The sequence below is a fragment of the Rhinolophus sinicus genome, linkage group LG07 (assembly GCF_036562045.2).
Source record: "Rhinolophus sinicus isolate RSC01 linkage group LG07, ASM3656204v1, whole genome shotgun sequence".
Classification (NCBI taxonomy): domain Eukaryota; kingdom Metazoa; phylum Chordata; class Mammalia; order Chiroptera; family Rhinolophidae; genus Rhinolophus; species Rhinolophus sinicus.
Genome location: NC_133757.1, coordinates 30453867 through 30469601, shown reverse-complemented (window position 1 = coordinate 30469601; position 15735 = coordinate 30453867). Strand labels below are relative to the sequence as shown.

At 40.2% G+C, this 15735-nt stretch overlaps 1 protein-coding gene and 1 long non-coding RNA gene across 2 annotated transcripts in view; one reads left to right on the top strand and one right to left on the bottom strand.

Annotated features, from left to right (window-relative positions):
- The window catches only part of HTR7 (5-hydroxytryptamine receptor 7), an 81035-nt gene extending 73375 nt beyond the window's left edge, over nucleotides 1-7660 (bottom strand). Inside the window, exon 1 of the mRNA XM_019739117.2 lies at nucleotides 6297-7660. Within this exon, the coding sequence (XP_019594676.2) occupies nucleotides 6297-7504 (1208 nt within the window). The 5' untranslated portion in view covers nucleotides 7505-7660. The remainder of the gene's footprint in view (nucleotides 1-6296) is intronic.
- On the top strand, nucleotides 6538-12313 carry LOC141572923 (uncharacterized). The gene is made up of 3 exons (XR_012498491.1): nucleotides 6538-6648; nucleotides 8152-8224; nucleotides 12105-12313. It is a non-coding gene; the product is annotated as an uncharacterized LOC141572923 (long non-coding RNA).
- Nucleotides 12314-15735: the final 3422 nt, after the last annotated feature.

The following is a 15735-nucleotide window of genomic DNA, read 5'->3' as shown; positions in this document are numbered from 1 at the left end:
GGAATATGGTACAAAACGTTGTTGGGGAGTAAGGCAGGAACAGATCAGGGAACACGTAGGTGTGCTAAAGAGTGAATTTTATTCCAATGAAGTGAAAAGCCAAAGAAGTGTTTTAAGCAGAAAATTTACACTATCCCATTTCTATATTTGTACGTATCTAAAATAGTTAAGGCACACATCCACTCCTAGCTATGATGGGGTTGCCTGATGCTTCAGACCAACGCTTCTGATGAAAACAACTAGAAAAGCTGGATAAAGCACAAATACACACACACACACACACACACACACACACACACACACACCCCTGCTGAAAGGCATCACAGAGTTGTTGAGACAACCAGGAGTTGAGGGGACAAAATCCTGGAGAAGAGAAAACCACAGAAAAGTGACCCAAAATTCTGTAGCCACTCTTTCCCTTGGGACACTTTTCAAAACGAGCTGAAGGGTAAGGCACTGAGGATCCAGGTAAAGTGCCTCAGCAAAATTTCTTAAGAGGCAAAAATACCAGAAGAAATTTTGGTGTCCTCTTGAGGATAGAAAGACAAAACTTAGACACCTGAGTGGCCAAAATCCCAGTAAGAAGGAAGGAGCAGAAAACTAAGGCCAACACTTGGCTGGTATCCCCATCAAAACATTTGCTGAATACTGATACAGAAGCTGTACAGGGCAGGACGCTAAGAAGCCAAAAAGAAAGTTCCCACAAAGCTTTCAGTGGGAGTTCTGACAGTATCACAGTGCTGAGGAGAGAAAAATTAGAGTTCTGAACTAACCAATGGGAGAAGTCATCCAGAACACCCAAGTTCTTAGCTGAAATCCCAAGACCGCTACACCGTGGAATGAGGCATCAGCCAGAGGCATCAGACAGACAGAGCTCATCAAAACTAAAACATAGTATACAATCAGCTCAGTCCCTAATCGGATTACAATAATCAGTACCCCAATATGCCTGCCTACCAGCTATTTTCTCTGGATGAAAATAACATTATCTACAATATTTATAATTTTTCATACAAGATGCTGAGTACACAATCAAAATTTACTAGGCATACCAAGACACAGAACCAAAACCGAGAGGTAAGGGGAAGAGCTCACACACAAAGAAACTACAATTGATTCAGATACTGGAGTTGTAGAAAAAAACTTAATTATGATTAATATACCCAAAAATATAATAACAAGGTAGAGAAATTAGGTAAAAAAAACACACAGAGGATTTCACCAGAGAATTAGAATCAATAAAAAGGATCGAATGCAAAACAACAACAAAAAGAATCAAATGAAATTTCTAGGACTGAAATTAAGAACTCATTAGATAAGGATGAACAACAGACATAGCAGAAGAGATGATTAATAAATTGGATGGCAGGTCAAAATTTTTCAAAACTGAAGCACAGGGAAAAACGCAAAATGGAAAATAAAGAAAAGAGTGTAAGAAATGTGCTAGAGTAAAAAGGTCTAAATTTGAAGACAGAAGAATAAAGAATGGAACAATAAAAGTATAAAGAGATAACAGACTGATCAGAGATATCAATACACAAATACAAAAATTACTAAGAACTCTAGCAGGATTTATAACAACAACAAAAATAATAATAATAATCAATAATGCCAGACCTAGAGACATCATAGAAAAGCGGACAAAAACTAAAGACAAAGAGAAAATTCTAAAAGCAGCCAGAAGAAAAAAAGACACATTATCTTCAAAGGAGTGATAATAATGTTGGTTAATGGCTGATTTTTCAATAGAAGTGATGGAAGCCTGAAGACAGCAGAATAATGTTTTAAAGTGCTGAAAAACCATCAAATATAGAAATCCATACTCAGAGAAAATATCATTCAAAAATGATGGTAAAATTAAGACATTTCTGGGCAAGTGAAAACTAAGATTTGTCACCAGCACTCACTTTTGAAAAATGTAATGAAAGTCTAAGAGAGCAGAAGAAAATGATCCTGGATGAAAGCATGGTAATGTAGGGAAACATAAAGAGCAATGGAAAAGGTAAACATATGCATAAGAAAGAATACTGATTGTTTAAAATAATAAAAATAACATCTAATAGGTTTTTAAAACGTGGATTTAAATGCATGACAACGGTAACACAAATGGTATGAGGAGGCAAACAGGATTAAAATGCAATAGCTACCTTATTATCCAGCATTTTATTTACCCCAAAGAAATGAAAACATGTCCACCAAATAACTTGCATATAAATAAATGTTTATAGAATCACTATTAGTAATATCCTGAAACTGGAAACAATTCAAATGTCCATCAACAGGTGAACTGATAAATAATTTAAATGGAATACTAAGGAAAAGAAAATAAATAAAATACTGACAGGGTAAAAACTATGAATGTTTCACACAGACATTACATTGAGCAAAAGCAGTCAGATTTCAGAGTACATAATATACTATTCCATTTATATGAGGTTCTGACCAAGCAGGACTAATTTATGATGCTGAAAGTCAGGACAATGGTTATCTTTGGGAGTATTAGAAACTGAGAAGGCGTAGGAGAGGACCTCTGGGAGGTTGGTAATGTTCAATTTCTTGATCTACGTAGTTGCAGATTACACCAATGTGTTTGTTCACTTGTGAACACAGGTATAGTACAGTATACTTTTCTATACGTATTTCCCCCTCCCCCAAAAAAGTGTAAAAATATATTTCAGACATACAGAAAGTTATACAAAAAATAACAAGACTATCAACCACTAAAATTAAAAACAACATATTACCATTACCAATATAGTTGACATGTATGCTACTTGTAGATTACACCTCCACCCACCCTACCAGAAATAACCTCTCGCGGGAATTTGGTGTTCACCATTCCTCTGCCTCATACTTTTACTGCTTATACTGGGGGTGCCAAAAACATGTATACACATGACTTGTATTCATCATCTGCTATCGGTATATATTGAGTAATTACAATTTTAATACAATATTTTCCTTTCTTAAAATGTGTATACATTTTTTTGGCACCCTCTGTATAAGTTCACCTAATTAACATATATAACTGTTTTGCATGTTTTTAAACTGTATATGAAAGGTAATTTGATTTCTAGTTTTAAAAGATCATCCTAAAAGGGGCACGAGAGAAATTTCTGGGATGGCAAAATATTCTATATCTTGATGGGAGTTGTGGTTACATGGGTATATACATTTGTCAAAACTCACCAAATTGTATATTTAATATCTGTGCATTTCATGATTGGTAAATGTTATCTCATTAAAACAAAAAAAATAAAAAACAACTCTTTCTAGCTTATCCATAGGCAATAAAAGAGGGGTGGACAGAAGTGAAATCAGGAAGGCCAGTTAAAACATTGCAGTGGATTTAGTGAGTATCAACCTCATCTATTTGGAGTAAGGAAGTAAAGAGAGGTTGTGGGCATGGGTTTGAGCAGCTTAACTGTGAAGTGGAACAGTGCCTGGAGAGAGAATGAGTTCTTAAAAATAGAAGATCAAGCTTGACCCAGCTGAGAGGAAACAACGAAGACAAAGAAGAAATGAGGGATCAAGGGAGGAAGGAACAAAGTTCTCAAGAAGGTGAAAGGGGGTGGGAGGTGTAGTGCAGGTGGTCTGGTCTTTGCCGGGACACAATGTTCTCTTGCTTTTTAACTAGAAGGAAATCAAAAGGGTACAGATGCAGGAAAGACTGTTTGGTGGTGGAAAGATAAGGGAGTTCTCATCCAATGGCTGCTACTTTTTCAAAGATCATGAGTCATAACCTGAAAAGGGTGGGTATGGGAGTGTGGAAACCTGTGAAGAAAAATGGCATCAACTGTATTGGAAAAGGTGGGAAAAGCACCTTGGTATGGTGGGAGTGGTTAAGAAAAATCAAAGGTTCCATTAACCAAAGTTTAAATGCCCAACAGAAATCCAAACTCTCACAATATAGTATGAACTCAAAAGCAGGATTATTATTCATCTTTGATTATGCTGCACAAAGCACAGCATAACCTGTATTAGGTACTCAAAAGGGAATGAATAAACATGAACGAAGATTAGTTTTTTCCATATTTTCTTAGCACATTTTCTTAGCACATAATAGCTAAGAAAATATGGAATAAAATGGTCATATTCTACAATGGAAGTGAAGAAAAATCTTTTCAAAAATAATTCACCTTAGATGTCAAATGCATTTTCCTTTTCCCATTTTTCAGTTCTGTGCGTTCTTGGAAGAAAAGCAATCTGTGCTTCCAATGTTATCAAGTCTTCACTTTATCTAAAAAAATGAGATGTTCATCTTCTACAATAATGTTTAAGCAGAATTCATCAAGGGGACAATTCTTACAGGAAATGAGACAGAATCGATATCCCTATATTCCCACAATTTCTGACACATAAGGATATAGTTGATGAAGAAATTAGAAGCTCTTGCCAGGGAGAATTAACCTCTTCTCTGTCTGTATTCAAGATATTACTGCTGCTGCTGCTAAGTCATACATGCACACTAAGTGAAGAAAGCCTTTAGCTCATGGACAGGAATCTCAAGGTGGTCCCAGCCACACCTGAATGTGCCCAAAAGAACAGAAGTACTGGATGTCTTAGGAGACACGTTAGCACACTGTGTTGTTTATTTATCATTTATCAATCATAAAATGAAAAGAAAAAGATTATAAATGTATTACTTGCAGCATAAATGATTTGTTTTACTACACTAAGCTACATTTAAAAAAGACTCCATTCATACAAGAAGCACCGTTTGGGTTGGCTGAGCCGTCAGATTTTTGCACTTATAATTCATGTTTATATTTATTATGTATAATGAGTGCATTCTCCTAGTTCCTGTTGCCACAGCCAGACTGTAAATGCATGTTTCTGTCATTCTTAACTACAGTAATTCAAAACTTCAGCTGTGAAGTTTGGAACTAATATTCTCATATATGCAGTTCATGTTCTACTATTAAAAACAATACCTTGTTTGCTGTCAGAAGCTCCAAACATAATACACATAAAAAAGGACCAACTTTTAAAAAATACTCGGTCTTTAACTAAATGCAGCTAAAATGTATTTTTTCCTTGAAAATATCCCCTTTCCTTTATTCATTCCCTTTATTCAGTAATTATAAATCCTGGTCAAGGAGCAAAATAGCAGAAGATGTTAAATATCAACAAACCACAAGTAGCAGTGTTTACAGGGAGGAAATGGAGGAAAATCTCAGTTTCGTGCTAGACCATCCTTTGAGGCACTGTCATTTTAAGTGTGGAGGCATCAATTATTTCTCCTATGCTGAAAGGTCTATATATTTAAAGCTTCTGTGGGTCCACAAAGAAAATAAGCAACCGTTTCTCTGAATCATTAAACACAACAGGATACCAGTCCTGGGCTGGTTTTAAAATACCAGCAGAATTCTGAGCGTGAATGTTAAGGTTTAATATTTCAGTTTCAAGAGAAGCAGAGTTGTTCTGTGGCCAATAGGCATTGGGACCATACTTCAAGTTGTCATTGCACAATATTTCTAGGGCCAAAGACCAGCTCCATTGCAGAATCCTGTAATCCTGGAATCTGAAGAAACCCTGGTGACTTCCTAGTCCAATCTGATACTCAAGACAAATTTTTTCCCCAGCATCCCTAACAGATGGTCAGCCTCTATTTTCAATTACTCCAGTGGCAGAGTTCTCAAGAGAAGATTCCCAAGGGATGAATATGATGAAAGGCTAGAACCAACCCTTCACACAGGGAGTAAAGGCTCCAGTCAGTAAGACTGCAGGATGCAAACAGCGTTGCCAAACACTAAAATCAGACTTCCAAAACAATGAGATTCAGAATCTGCAATCATAGGGTTGCAACGTTAAGACATGTAGACCCCCACATCTGGGACCATCCTAGGTCTTTTCATTGTTCTAGGGAGTAGCTCTTACAATAAGGGATGCAAAGTGGTTTTCCTCCACTGATTTCTTCAAGTAATAATTGACTCTTTCGGCTCACAGCAAGGGTTTGTCAAGCTCAGAGAGGATCAAATTCCTTCCTCCTGAAAATCAAGACAAGGGACCCCCTGGTGGACCTGCTAATGCTTGAAATAATCTTAACTTTGGTCTTAAAATCCTCACTACAGTAAACCAGAATATTTCGGGCTCTTCTTTTAGAAGTGTATATAGGCTTTACTGTAACTGAAGTTGGTTGGTGTAGGGTTGATGTGTGGGGGCTGTTTAAGTGCAGCCCTTCATCCCGCGGAGAAGTCTGGTTTATCCTCCCAGGAAAGGCGAGCGCGCAGGGCTGAGCTACCAGAAAGCACATGCCCAGCCGGACCCCGGGAAGGGGCGGCCGGCACCCTTACCTGTCGATGCTGATCACGCACAGGGTCATGATCGAGGCAGTGCAGCACATGACGTCCATGGCGATGAAGACGTTGCAGAAGAACTGGCCAAAGATCCACTTGCCCCCGATGAGGTCGGTGACGCTGACGAAGGGCATGACCGCCACGGCCACCGAGAGGTCGGCCAATGCCAGGGACACGATCAGGTAGTTGGAAGGCTGGCGGAGCTTCTTAACGAAGCACACCGAGATCACTACCAGGCAGTTGCCGGCGATCGTCAGCAGCGTGATGAGCGTCAGGATGGAGCCGATCACAACTTTCTCGACTCTGCCGTAGTTGATCTGCTCCCCGCAGCCGGAAGCATTGTCCGGGGGTACGTCCCAGGTGGGCACGGGGCTGGCGGTCACCTCTGGTACCCCGCGCAGCAGGTGCGGAGCCCAGGAGCCCGCGACCCGGCCGGCGCCGTCGGGGCTCAGGTCCGGCAGCCCACGCCCCACCTCTGGCAGGAGGAAAGAGCGCAGGTGTCCGTAGAGGTCCGGGCGGCCGCTGCTGTTAACGTCCATCATCGTGCCGCTGTGCGCTGCTGCCCATGGAGCCGGCGCCCCAGCCACACGTTCCGGCTGCCGGCCCAGGGGCTTCACCTCGCTGGTTCCGCTCTGCGCGGTCCAGCCATGGGGCTCACGCCGGCCGCTGGGGGGCGCCCGGCTCGGCCTCTCGACCCCGCACGTCTCGGGTCCCCAGCCGCTGCGGACACGCGGGAGTACAGCCGCGCGGGGACTCCCTTCAGGAGTCGCCTCGGGCACCCGACGGACGCCGGGGTCGCGCGGGTTCGCGTGCCGGCGGACGGGGCTCTGCTGGCCGCACGGCAGCCTGCAGCCCGCAACCCGCAGCCGCCGTGCGGCTCGGCCGAGAGCGCCCGGGAGGCAACGGCTGAAGTTGCGGAGTGCGCCCCGCCCCTCGCGCCCGCCGCCGCCGCCGCCGGCGCTCCCCTGCGGCAGCCGCGTCGCGTCCCCGCCGCCACCGCCGCCTGCCCGCTGCCGGCGCCCCTCGGGCTCCCGGGATGGGCTTCCCCCGCTCGTCAGAGGCCGCCACCTCCCCACAGGGCGGGGGGCTGCGCTCCACGCGCTTCCGTGGACGCCGAGCCGGCTCGCTGGCAGATTTTGCCTTGCATCGGGAGGTTCAGACCCTCTCCGACAGAGCCAAACCTCCTCACAGTAGTAAACGACCATTCGGTGGGGGAGGTCTAGGGCTGGTTGACGTTGGGACTCATTGCTAAATGAAGAACCTGGAGAGGAATTCTTTCCCCCTTAATTAAAATAGCCTTTTCGAGCACTACACCAAGCAACAAATAGATACTTCCGTTTCCTATTTTGACCACTTATGGGAAAAAGCGAAGAGGAAAGGGAAAAGCATTCGAATGGGGTAGAGGGGAGAGCTCAGAAGAAGAAGAAAACCAGGGAGAGTAAGGGATGCCATCAGGTCCTGGCACCAAGGAGAAGCGGGAGGGGGGGCACTTAAGGGGCAAGGGGCTGGAGGGGGCTTAAATCCATTCTGATTAACCCTCCAGGCGTCTAGAAACAAGCCTGAAAATAGACCCTGTGTACTCTTATATTCAGACTTCAAACCCTAGCATTGAAATGAGGGTTAATTTTCCCATGGCATTCTGGAAATCTTGCACAGAAGGGAAGAAATGACCAGTTCTAATGTTGTGCAGAAGAATCCTGGAGGTGTATGTTGATTTAACGCCTATTACCTAAAATCCTCTTGTTATTCAAACCTTGTCAGAAGGGCTGATTTGTAGTATTTGTGAGACTTCCTTCATTTTGCAAGCCTTTCTGTAGTCTAAGGCTAAAAATCAAATCTGTTTTCTATTTAGGCCCTAGCAGATTATAAAGAAAAAGAAAAAGAACAGAAACCTCTTCAAGGTGGGAATAGCCCAATTTTTCCAGGTAAGAAAACGTTTCTATTGCCAACAACTGGGAAGTAATACCAATAGGTTTGAAAGTCAGGTTTTTCTCATTACTACTGTATTTTCCCGAAAATAAGACCAGGTCTTATATTAATTTTTGCTCCAAAAGACGCATCAGGGGGATGTCTTTCAGGGGATGTCTTATTTTTTCATGTACAACAATCTACATTTATTCAAATACAGTCGTGTCATCTTCTGGAACATCATCATAACGTACTAAATGTGTCCGTCTGGCTGACAATCTTAACGGGCTTATTTTCAGGGTAGGTCTTATTTTCGAGGAAACACGGTATGTCCATATTCTTCCCTCTACACATTAAAAAAAAACAAAACATTTTTTTGAGTAGGAAAAAAAATCCCTAGATGGTGGACCACTGTTCATTATGAAAATGTCAGAGGCTCTCTTCGGCCTGGGATAAATAGATCAATACATTGAGTCAGAGGAAGAGTAGAAGATAATATTTAGGCCACAAAGCAATACTGTTTAATAGTGAAGAAGATGGATGAGGAAATTTCTTCAACCTTACTTACATTAGTTTTAACATAATTTCAGACGAAAAACTAGTTTATAGTTGGAAGGCATTTAAGAAACGGTCTGTTGACCCTTCAATACAGAGAAGGAAATAGAAACAGGGAGAAGTTGAATGCCTTGTCCAAGATCATGACCGCATTGAAATGTCTCCATTTTTGGTTTTGCTGTTTAGAATACTCTCAAAACCTCTTAAAAATTCCTTAAGGTAGTAAATTTCACAAGCTAATTCTGACTTTTCTTATTTTTTTTCCTGGAGTACTCTATCTAATCAGGTCAGCTTACATTCTGTCGTGGTTCTTTTAAATAACATTCCACATTATTTAATCATATAAAGAAGTAATAGTTTTACTTTTATTTGAATCTGCAGTTAATACAATTTGCACCTACACTCTTACCAGCCTTTACCCAACCAACTTATATTTCATAGCAGCTTCTAATTGCAGGTCATATAAACTCACCAAATAAACAGTAAAATGCTACTTTCAAACTTACTTCCTCTTCCATTTCAATAGAGCATCAGATCCAAACCCCTCGTTTTATAGAGCAGGCACCTCTATTGTATTATCCCTGGTGATGGCTGAGTGTATTTCCTAAGAGTTCTAGGTTTTTAATTTATAAGCTGTCACAATGCATAAACATAGTTATTGAAAAATCTCAGCTTCTGCAGCATTATCTTGCTTATGTTGAGTTTACATTTCATCTATCATTGTATTATTCCAAACTCCTGGCGGAACAATCTGGAATTCTTTCAGTTTCCTTCTAACCTTGACTAACAAATAATCATAAAAATGCTAAAATCTTGTGTGTACTTTTCCATAAATTCTCAGAAAGAAAAGCTAAAGATACAATTTCATAAAATATTTATAAAATACCTAAACAGTCATCTAAATTTGTTATTTGTTTTGCCCTTGATTTCCTGGTGTTTTAAAATCTATATCAAGGTGTTTCTTCCTTCAACTCCCTTCTCCACCACCTGCCCACTCTTTGGCACTTATGCTGCAGGTAATAAGAGAAGTGTTGGCATCTAAGTCGAGTTGTCTTTAGTTTTTAATCTCTTTTATTTAAAAAATAACTGCTGCATTAAAAAGTACCAAACCTTGTCCAGTCTCTCATTGCTTGTAACACCATTCTCATTAAATTGTCAACAAGCGCACCTGAGACTACGGCTTTGTGATATAATCTCCCAGTTGGCAATCTCCCACTCTCAAAACTGCTCTGGGGCAGTACAAAAGAGTAGCCAAGTCCTACAACAGGAATTATGCCTTTTTATAAGCCTTTTTTCCCTCTAGACACTCATCTAGCTCATCTAAATTCATGTACTTAATCATATCTATGCAGAACCACACGTACCCATCCATAGGACATAAGCTTTATTTTCCCATAACCAGCATACTTGGACAATCTAGATTTATTTAAGAAACACAAGTAAAATAAAGGCTTCTATGCCATAGGATTCATTAGCAACTTACTAGTCAGTTAAGCATATTAATGTCATGCTGACTGGGGTTCCAGTAATTTCCAACGCCAACACAGCTGATTTCATAAAGGGCTATTCTTTCACTTCTCCAAAGCTTTTCAGCTGCTCACTTTTACATCCCATTGACACACTCAACTAAACTAATTGTCTGGGTGTCCCTTGAACCCAGACTTAGTTGATAAAAGAGTAGAAAACCAGAATGCTCAGACAGGTGTAGTGCTAAGATCATTGTATATAAATATGCAGACACTACCCTGTGGCTGCCAGTAGAGCTATAAAGCAGTAGCACAGACACAGAACACACAACTTAGTGACAAGAACTGAAATCTGTTGACAGAAACACTGGGGAGGCCCAACTAGGATAAAAGCAGTTACTGTAGGAAAAAAGAATGTCTCTTCTGTGACAATCCACCCCCCCACCATAGCTAATCTCAGCCTTTCTAGGCTCCTAAAGCATTTTTTTTTAATCTTTATACAGCATTCACTGTAAATGTAAAGCATTAGGCTTTACATTTACATGACTGTCTTCTCCATTAGATTATGAACTCCCCAAAGGCAGGGATATTTTCTTGTTCCTGCCACATACTAGGTGTTTAATAAACATTTGTCGAAACAATTTATTGTAGAAGAATGCCTGTAACCAAGAGTCATTCATGATTTAAAATAATTAATCAGCTTAAAAGTGAATTGTGAGCTTTGTTTTAATATAGATGTATGTGTCCTTTAATTATGCTACTTTCATTTACATTATCCCTTAACACTGACTACAAAAATGTACTTTTTTTCCCTTTGGCTCCTACCATTTAGAAAAATTTAATTCTCTTTGCGAAATAAATGTAACCTTTAAAAATGTCATTTAAAAAAGATGAATAGAAAATTAGATAACAGATCCAAGAATACTTGTTTACTTTTTTATTTTTCCTACTAACCATTTTGAAATATAAGTGGTGCATGCACACCCCCTAGTGGGAAATCTATTCCTCTACAAAGAGAACTTCCGTGGAAAGTTTAATAAATGAGTATCATTCAGCAGTTCAGAATTTCTTCAGTATCCACTGCCTCCACAACAGCTATTTGGAACGTGAACTGTATGAGGGGGCATGGTTAATTACCATGGCTATTATTTGTATAGTTTTTACATTTAGAGTTCTAGGTGGTCAATAGTATAATAAATTGGCTAAAATTTGGTGTGTTGGCAAAATCTTGTCACATTGTGCTTATGTTGCATAAGTTTGATGTTAACACTGACCCCTGCAGGAGTCAGTGTTAGTTATGGTTACCAATTCTGACAAGTCTACTTTAAAATTCTCGAAATTCTCCATACACAAAAATTAGCCACTTCCTAATGGTGTGTCTATTTTGTGCACCATTTCCAAAAGATATTTAGGCAAGTCAAACTCTCAACAATTAAAATAGCTTTTATAAATCTTCTTGTTTATCAGCTTCCATAGAAAATACCAGAAATAATTTCATTTCTGCATGCAATTTATCCTGCAAGTTCCTAGCTATATCCCCAACATAGTGAGCAATAGAATTTATAGTTATTACATTTGCAAATGCTAGTTTCTGTTTAGGACCTATTCTTTCCTTTGCCTTCAATAAATATTATTTGTAAACTTGCCTTCAATAAAAAGTTTTAGTTCTCTGAGCAATTTTTTTTCCATTTAATATGCAACAATTTCAAGGCAGCATCACCGTGATGGTTAATTTTACCTGTCATCTTGAGTGGGCCGTGGGGTACCCAGATATTTGGTTAAACATTATTCTGGGTGTGTGTATGATGTTTTTTCTGGATGAGATTAGTATTTGAAACAGTAAACTGAGTAAAGCATGTTAACCTCCCTAATATAGGTGGACTTCATCCAATCTGTTGAAGGCCTGAATAAAACAAAAGGGCTGACCTTTCTTCGAATAAAGCAGGATTCCTCCTGCCTCCCTGCCTACTTTCAAATTGGGACAATGGCTTTTTCCTGTCATTGGACTCAAAGTGAAATATCAGCTCTTCCTGCATCTTGAACCTGCCTGCTTTCGTACTTAAACTACACCATCAGCTCTCCTGGGCCCACAGCTTGCCAGCTGATTTGGAACTTGTCAGCCTCCATAGTCATGTAAGCCAATTCATATATATGTATATACATATATATATATATATATATATATATATATATATATATATATATATATGTGTGTGTATATACACACACACATATATGTATGTATGTGTGTGTGTGTATGTATATATACATGTATATATATATACATGGTTCTCTGGAGAACCATGATTAATACAATCATTTATTCTACTTGCATTAAAAAACCAACCTGTTGAAATTTCAGTCCTTTTCTTTCCATTTGTTAAGTTTATCATCAAATATCATTTCTGTATACGTCATAATTCTTCCTTTGATTTCTTTCCTAATGACTTCTTAAGTTGTATTCTTTTGTCGTGGGTATATATTACATCTTAAAGACATAAGAATACTCTTTATTTTCACACTGCTGATTTTTATAATATACAAGCCTTCAACATCTGTCTTTCATTTTCAAACTTTTGATGGAAACATAGATACAAAATATATTTCACTTTCATATTAATTGAACTTGAAAAAAACAAAACACCTAACATTGCAAGCAGAGATAGACTACCCCAACTCAGAAAATGGACAAATTCTCATGATATCAGGTCAGTAATGGGAGTTTCTGGGGGAAAGCAAGAAGAGGAGGGAGGGATTATTGAGAGAGACTTCCTGGATTGGTGATGTCCTGTCAAGTCCCATTAGAGTTCGAGGTTTAGCAATTAACTCCTCTAGGATGCTTTATTAGGGCCTCTGGGGGAAAACTGGGCAGCGGTTTACTGCACAAACCTACCAGGCATGTGGTAAATAGGGTCAAATGCAAATCTGCCTGGAGGAAGGGCATCTTTTTGACCTGTCTAGTAGTACCTGTAAGTGCTTCATCATTGGAAACAAGAAAGGGGGTTCTGTTTGAGTTGCTGGTATATCATGCGAGTGTACAACATGCACAGTTCAATGAATTTTTTGGCGAATGTGTTTTCAGTGAATGTATTTGGATACATCCAATAATGCTATAATTGTGTTGATGTGGGTTCAATCATTCATTCTGCCACTTTTGACTGAGTACCACCTACTTTGGGCCAATTCTGGACACACCCCAGACAAATTCAAATATTACTTCTACAGGAAATTGTCCTTTATCCTCTCCAAATCTTTTAAACTCCCCTCAATCTGGGGGAGAAGACCCTGCCAGATGGTCCTGTCACATCTGTGTAAATTATGTACCTCGCTTTCTTGCCTTGCCCCACCTCAGCCTTAAGCTGCCAAAGGACAGGGGCCTGGTGGCATGTTTCTCAGCTCACGCAAGAGAGGGAAACCAAGTTAAAAGAGGTTCAGACCAAAGACTAAGTGAACACACACTTTTATTGTAGGTCCCAGCCCGAGAAAGAGAAGACTTTGGGGAGACTGAGAAGGGCTCAAAGCTTGCTTTGAATGCCAAACCCACCCTCTTTCTAAGTTTCCCAAGGAAGAAGCAATGACTTGAATCACCCCCTCGGAACCCAGGACTCCTTCTTGATATAATAGGAACAACAGTATTTCTCTCATCAGCTGGTTGTGAGGATTAAATCATAATGGAAACAAAGTACTTAGAGTAGTTAGACAGTACTATTATTCTCTAGTCAGAAATTTCCATGGTCTTCTTCAAACTGCAGAAGAAGTTTACTTGCTGCCTCAGCTACTCCAAGCCAGCATCAGCCCCTCTTCCTTGTTCCCTATTCTGACTTATCTTTTCCCTCTTCTCACTCTTCCCTCTTCCACTCCTTCCTCTCTGTCCTCTTTCCCTACTTCCTCTTTCCTTTTCCTCCAGCCCTCCATTCTTTTCTTCCTTTCCCTTCTCTTCTCTCCCTCCTTTCCAAGCCTCCAACTCTCCTTTCTGCTTGCTTTGCCTGGGAGTGACCATATCCGAAATGAGAACTGAACTTCATCTCCTGGGACCACATGTAGTTCAATCACTGTTATCTAAGCCTTAGATTGCTCCAATGTAAAATGTATTTGTTGCTAAAAAAAAAAAAGTACTTAACTCACAGTTGCTTTGAATAAGATATGTGGGTGAGTACTTAGCAAATTATAGTTCTACAATTTTATGTTGTTGGAGAATTGATTTATCGACCTTTGAGAGTTCATTTATATGAAGTCCAAAAATGTGGAAACATTAAATGTGTGGGATCCATACCACTGTTGACCCCGAGAAGGAATATACCTGTCAAAAAGGACTCCTTGTGGTTAATTGGGCCCAAATTCATAATCAGAGTCTAGCAACCATTGTTTACAGAGGCCTCTAACGCTCACAGCATTTCAGGAAAAAACAAGAGACTGGGTTGCCAAGTCTTCTATACTCCTATACTGTGTTCCTGCTATTTGAGTCAACCCTTGTAAAGGAGTTCCTGGATCATATTTCAACCAACAGGCTGAAACTTGCAGCTATATCCTCATTTGCATAGTTACTGACCAATCAGAACTGCTCCATACAAACAATCAGAATGCATGATTCTGACTAAACCAGACCATGCTATTCGGATAGAATTGTGTAAATTTGGATTCCTCATTTGCATGAAAATTGACCAATCAGGGCCCAGAGTGGACACTTTTCTCTGTATAATAGGTCTCCCCTTTGTCTCAGGGGATCCTACTTTCTATTTCCTCCAGAGGCTGTGCTGTGTTTCCCAAGTGCAAACCTGAGTAAAGTTTTTCCTTTACCACACCCCAAATTGGGACTCCTGTTGGCATTGGATTAGTGGCAGTGAACTTTGGTTGACACCACCGTCTACATTTCTCAGCTGGAAAATTGTAAAACATTTCCGTTTTGCAACTCCCTTATCCAATCTGTCTCTGGCTAAAGCAGTGTTGGAGCTAACTGCTCATCCTAGGAAGAGCCCCGACATATTGTGGTTGAAGATGTTGTTAAGTGTGATAGAGAGCAGCATGCTGCATCACCACCAGTTCTGATTGGGCAAGAAGACGCTTTCCTTTTCTTGGGGAGTCCTCTTTCCTCCTTTGAGGTCTTCAGGTCAGATTCCCCCTCTTCCCATTAAGCCCATTTTAAACAACGGAATGAAGTTCAGGGGAAGGAAAGAAGATTGAATTCTTTATGAGTTTTTGAAAAGCATTTCCAGACCTTAGCGAAAGTGTCTGGTTCATGATAGGCGCTCAATGAATGCCGTATGCATGCATTTTGAAATCACTTTCTACACTATTTTATAGGGGGAATGGTGGGAGATTTGAACCCCGGTGTGAGAAACAGAACGTTCTCTTTCAAAAGAAGACAACAAAGGATTGAAGTGAAGCTGTTGGTTTCAATACACTAATATTTGCTGGTACTTGAAAGTAAGGCTAGTGCCTGCGAACCTTAAATTGTCAACTAAAGGGAGGGACCTATCGTTCAGGTAAACTACAATTCCCAGCATGCC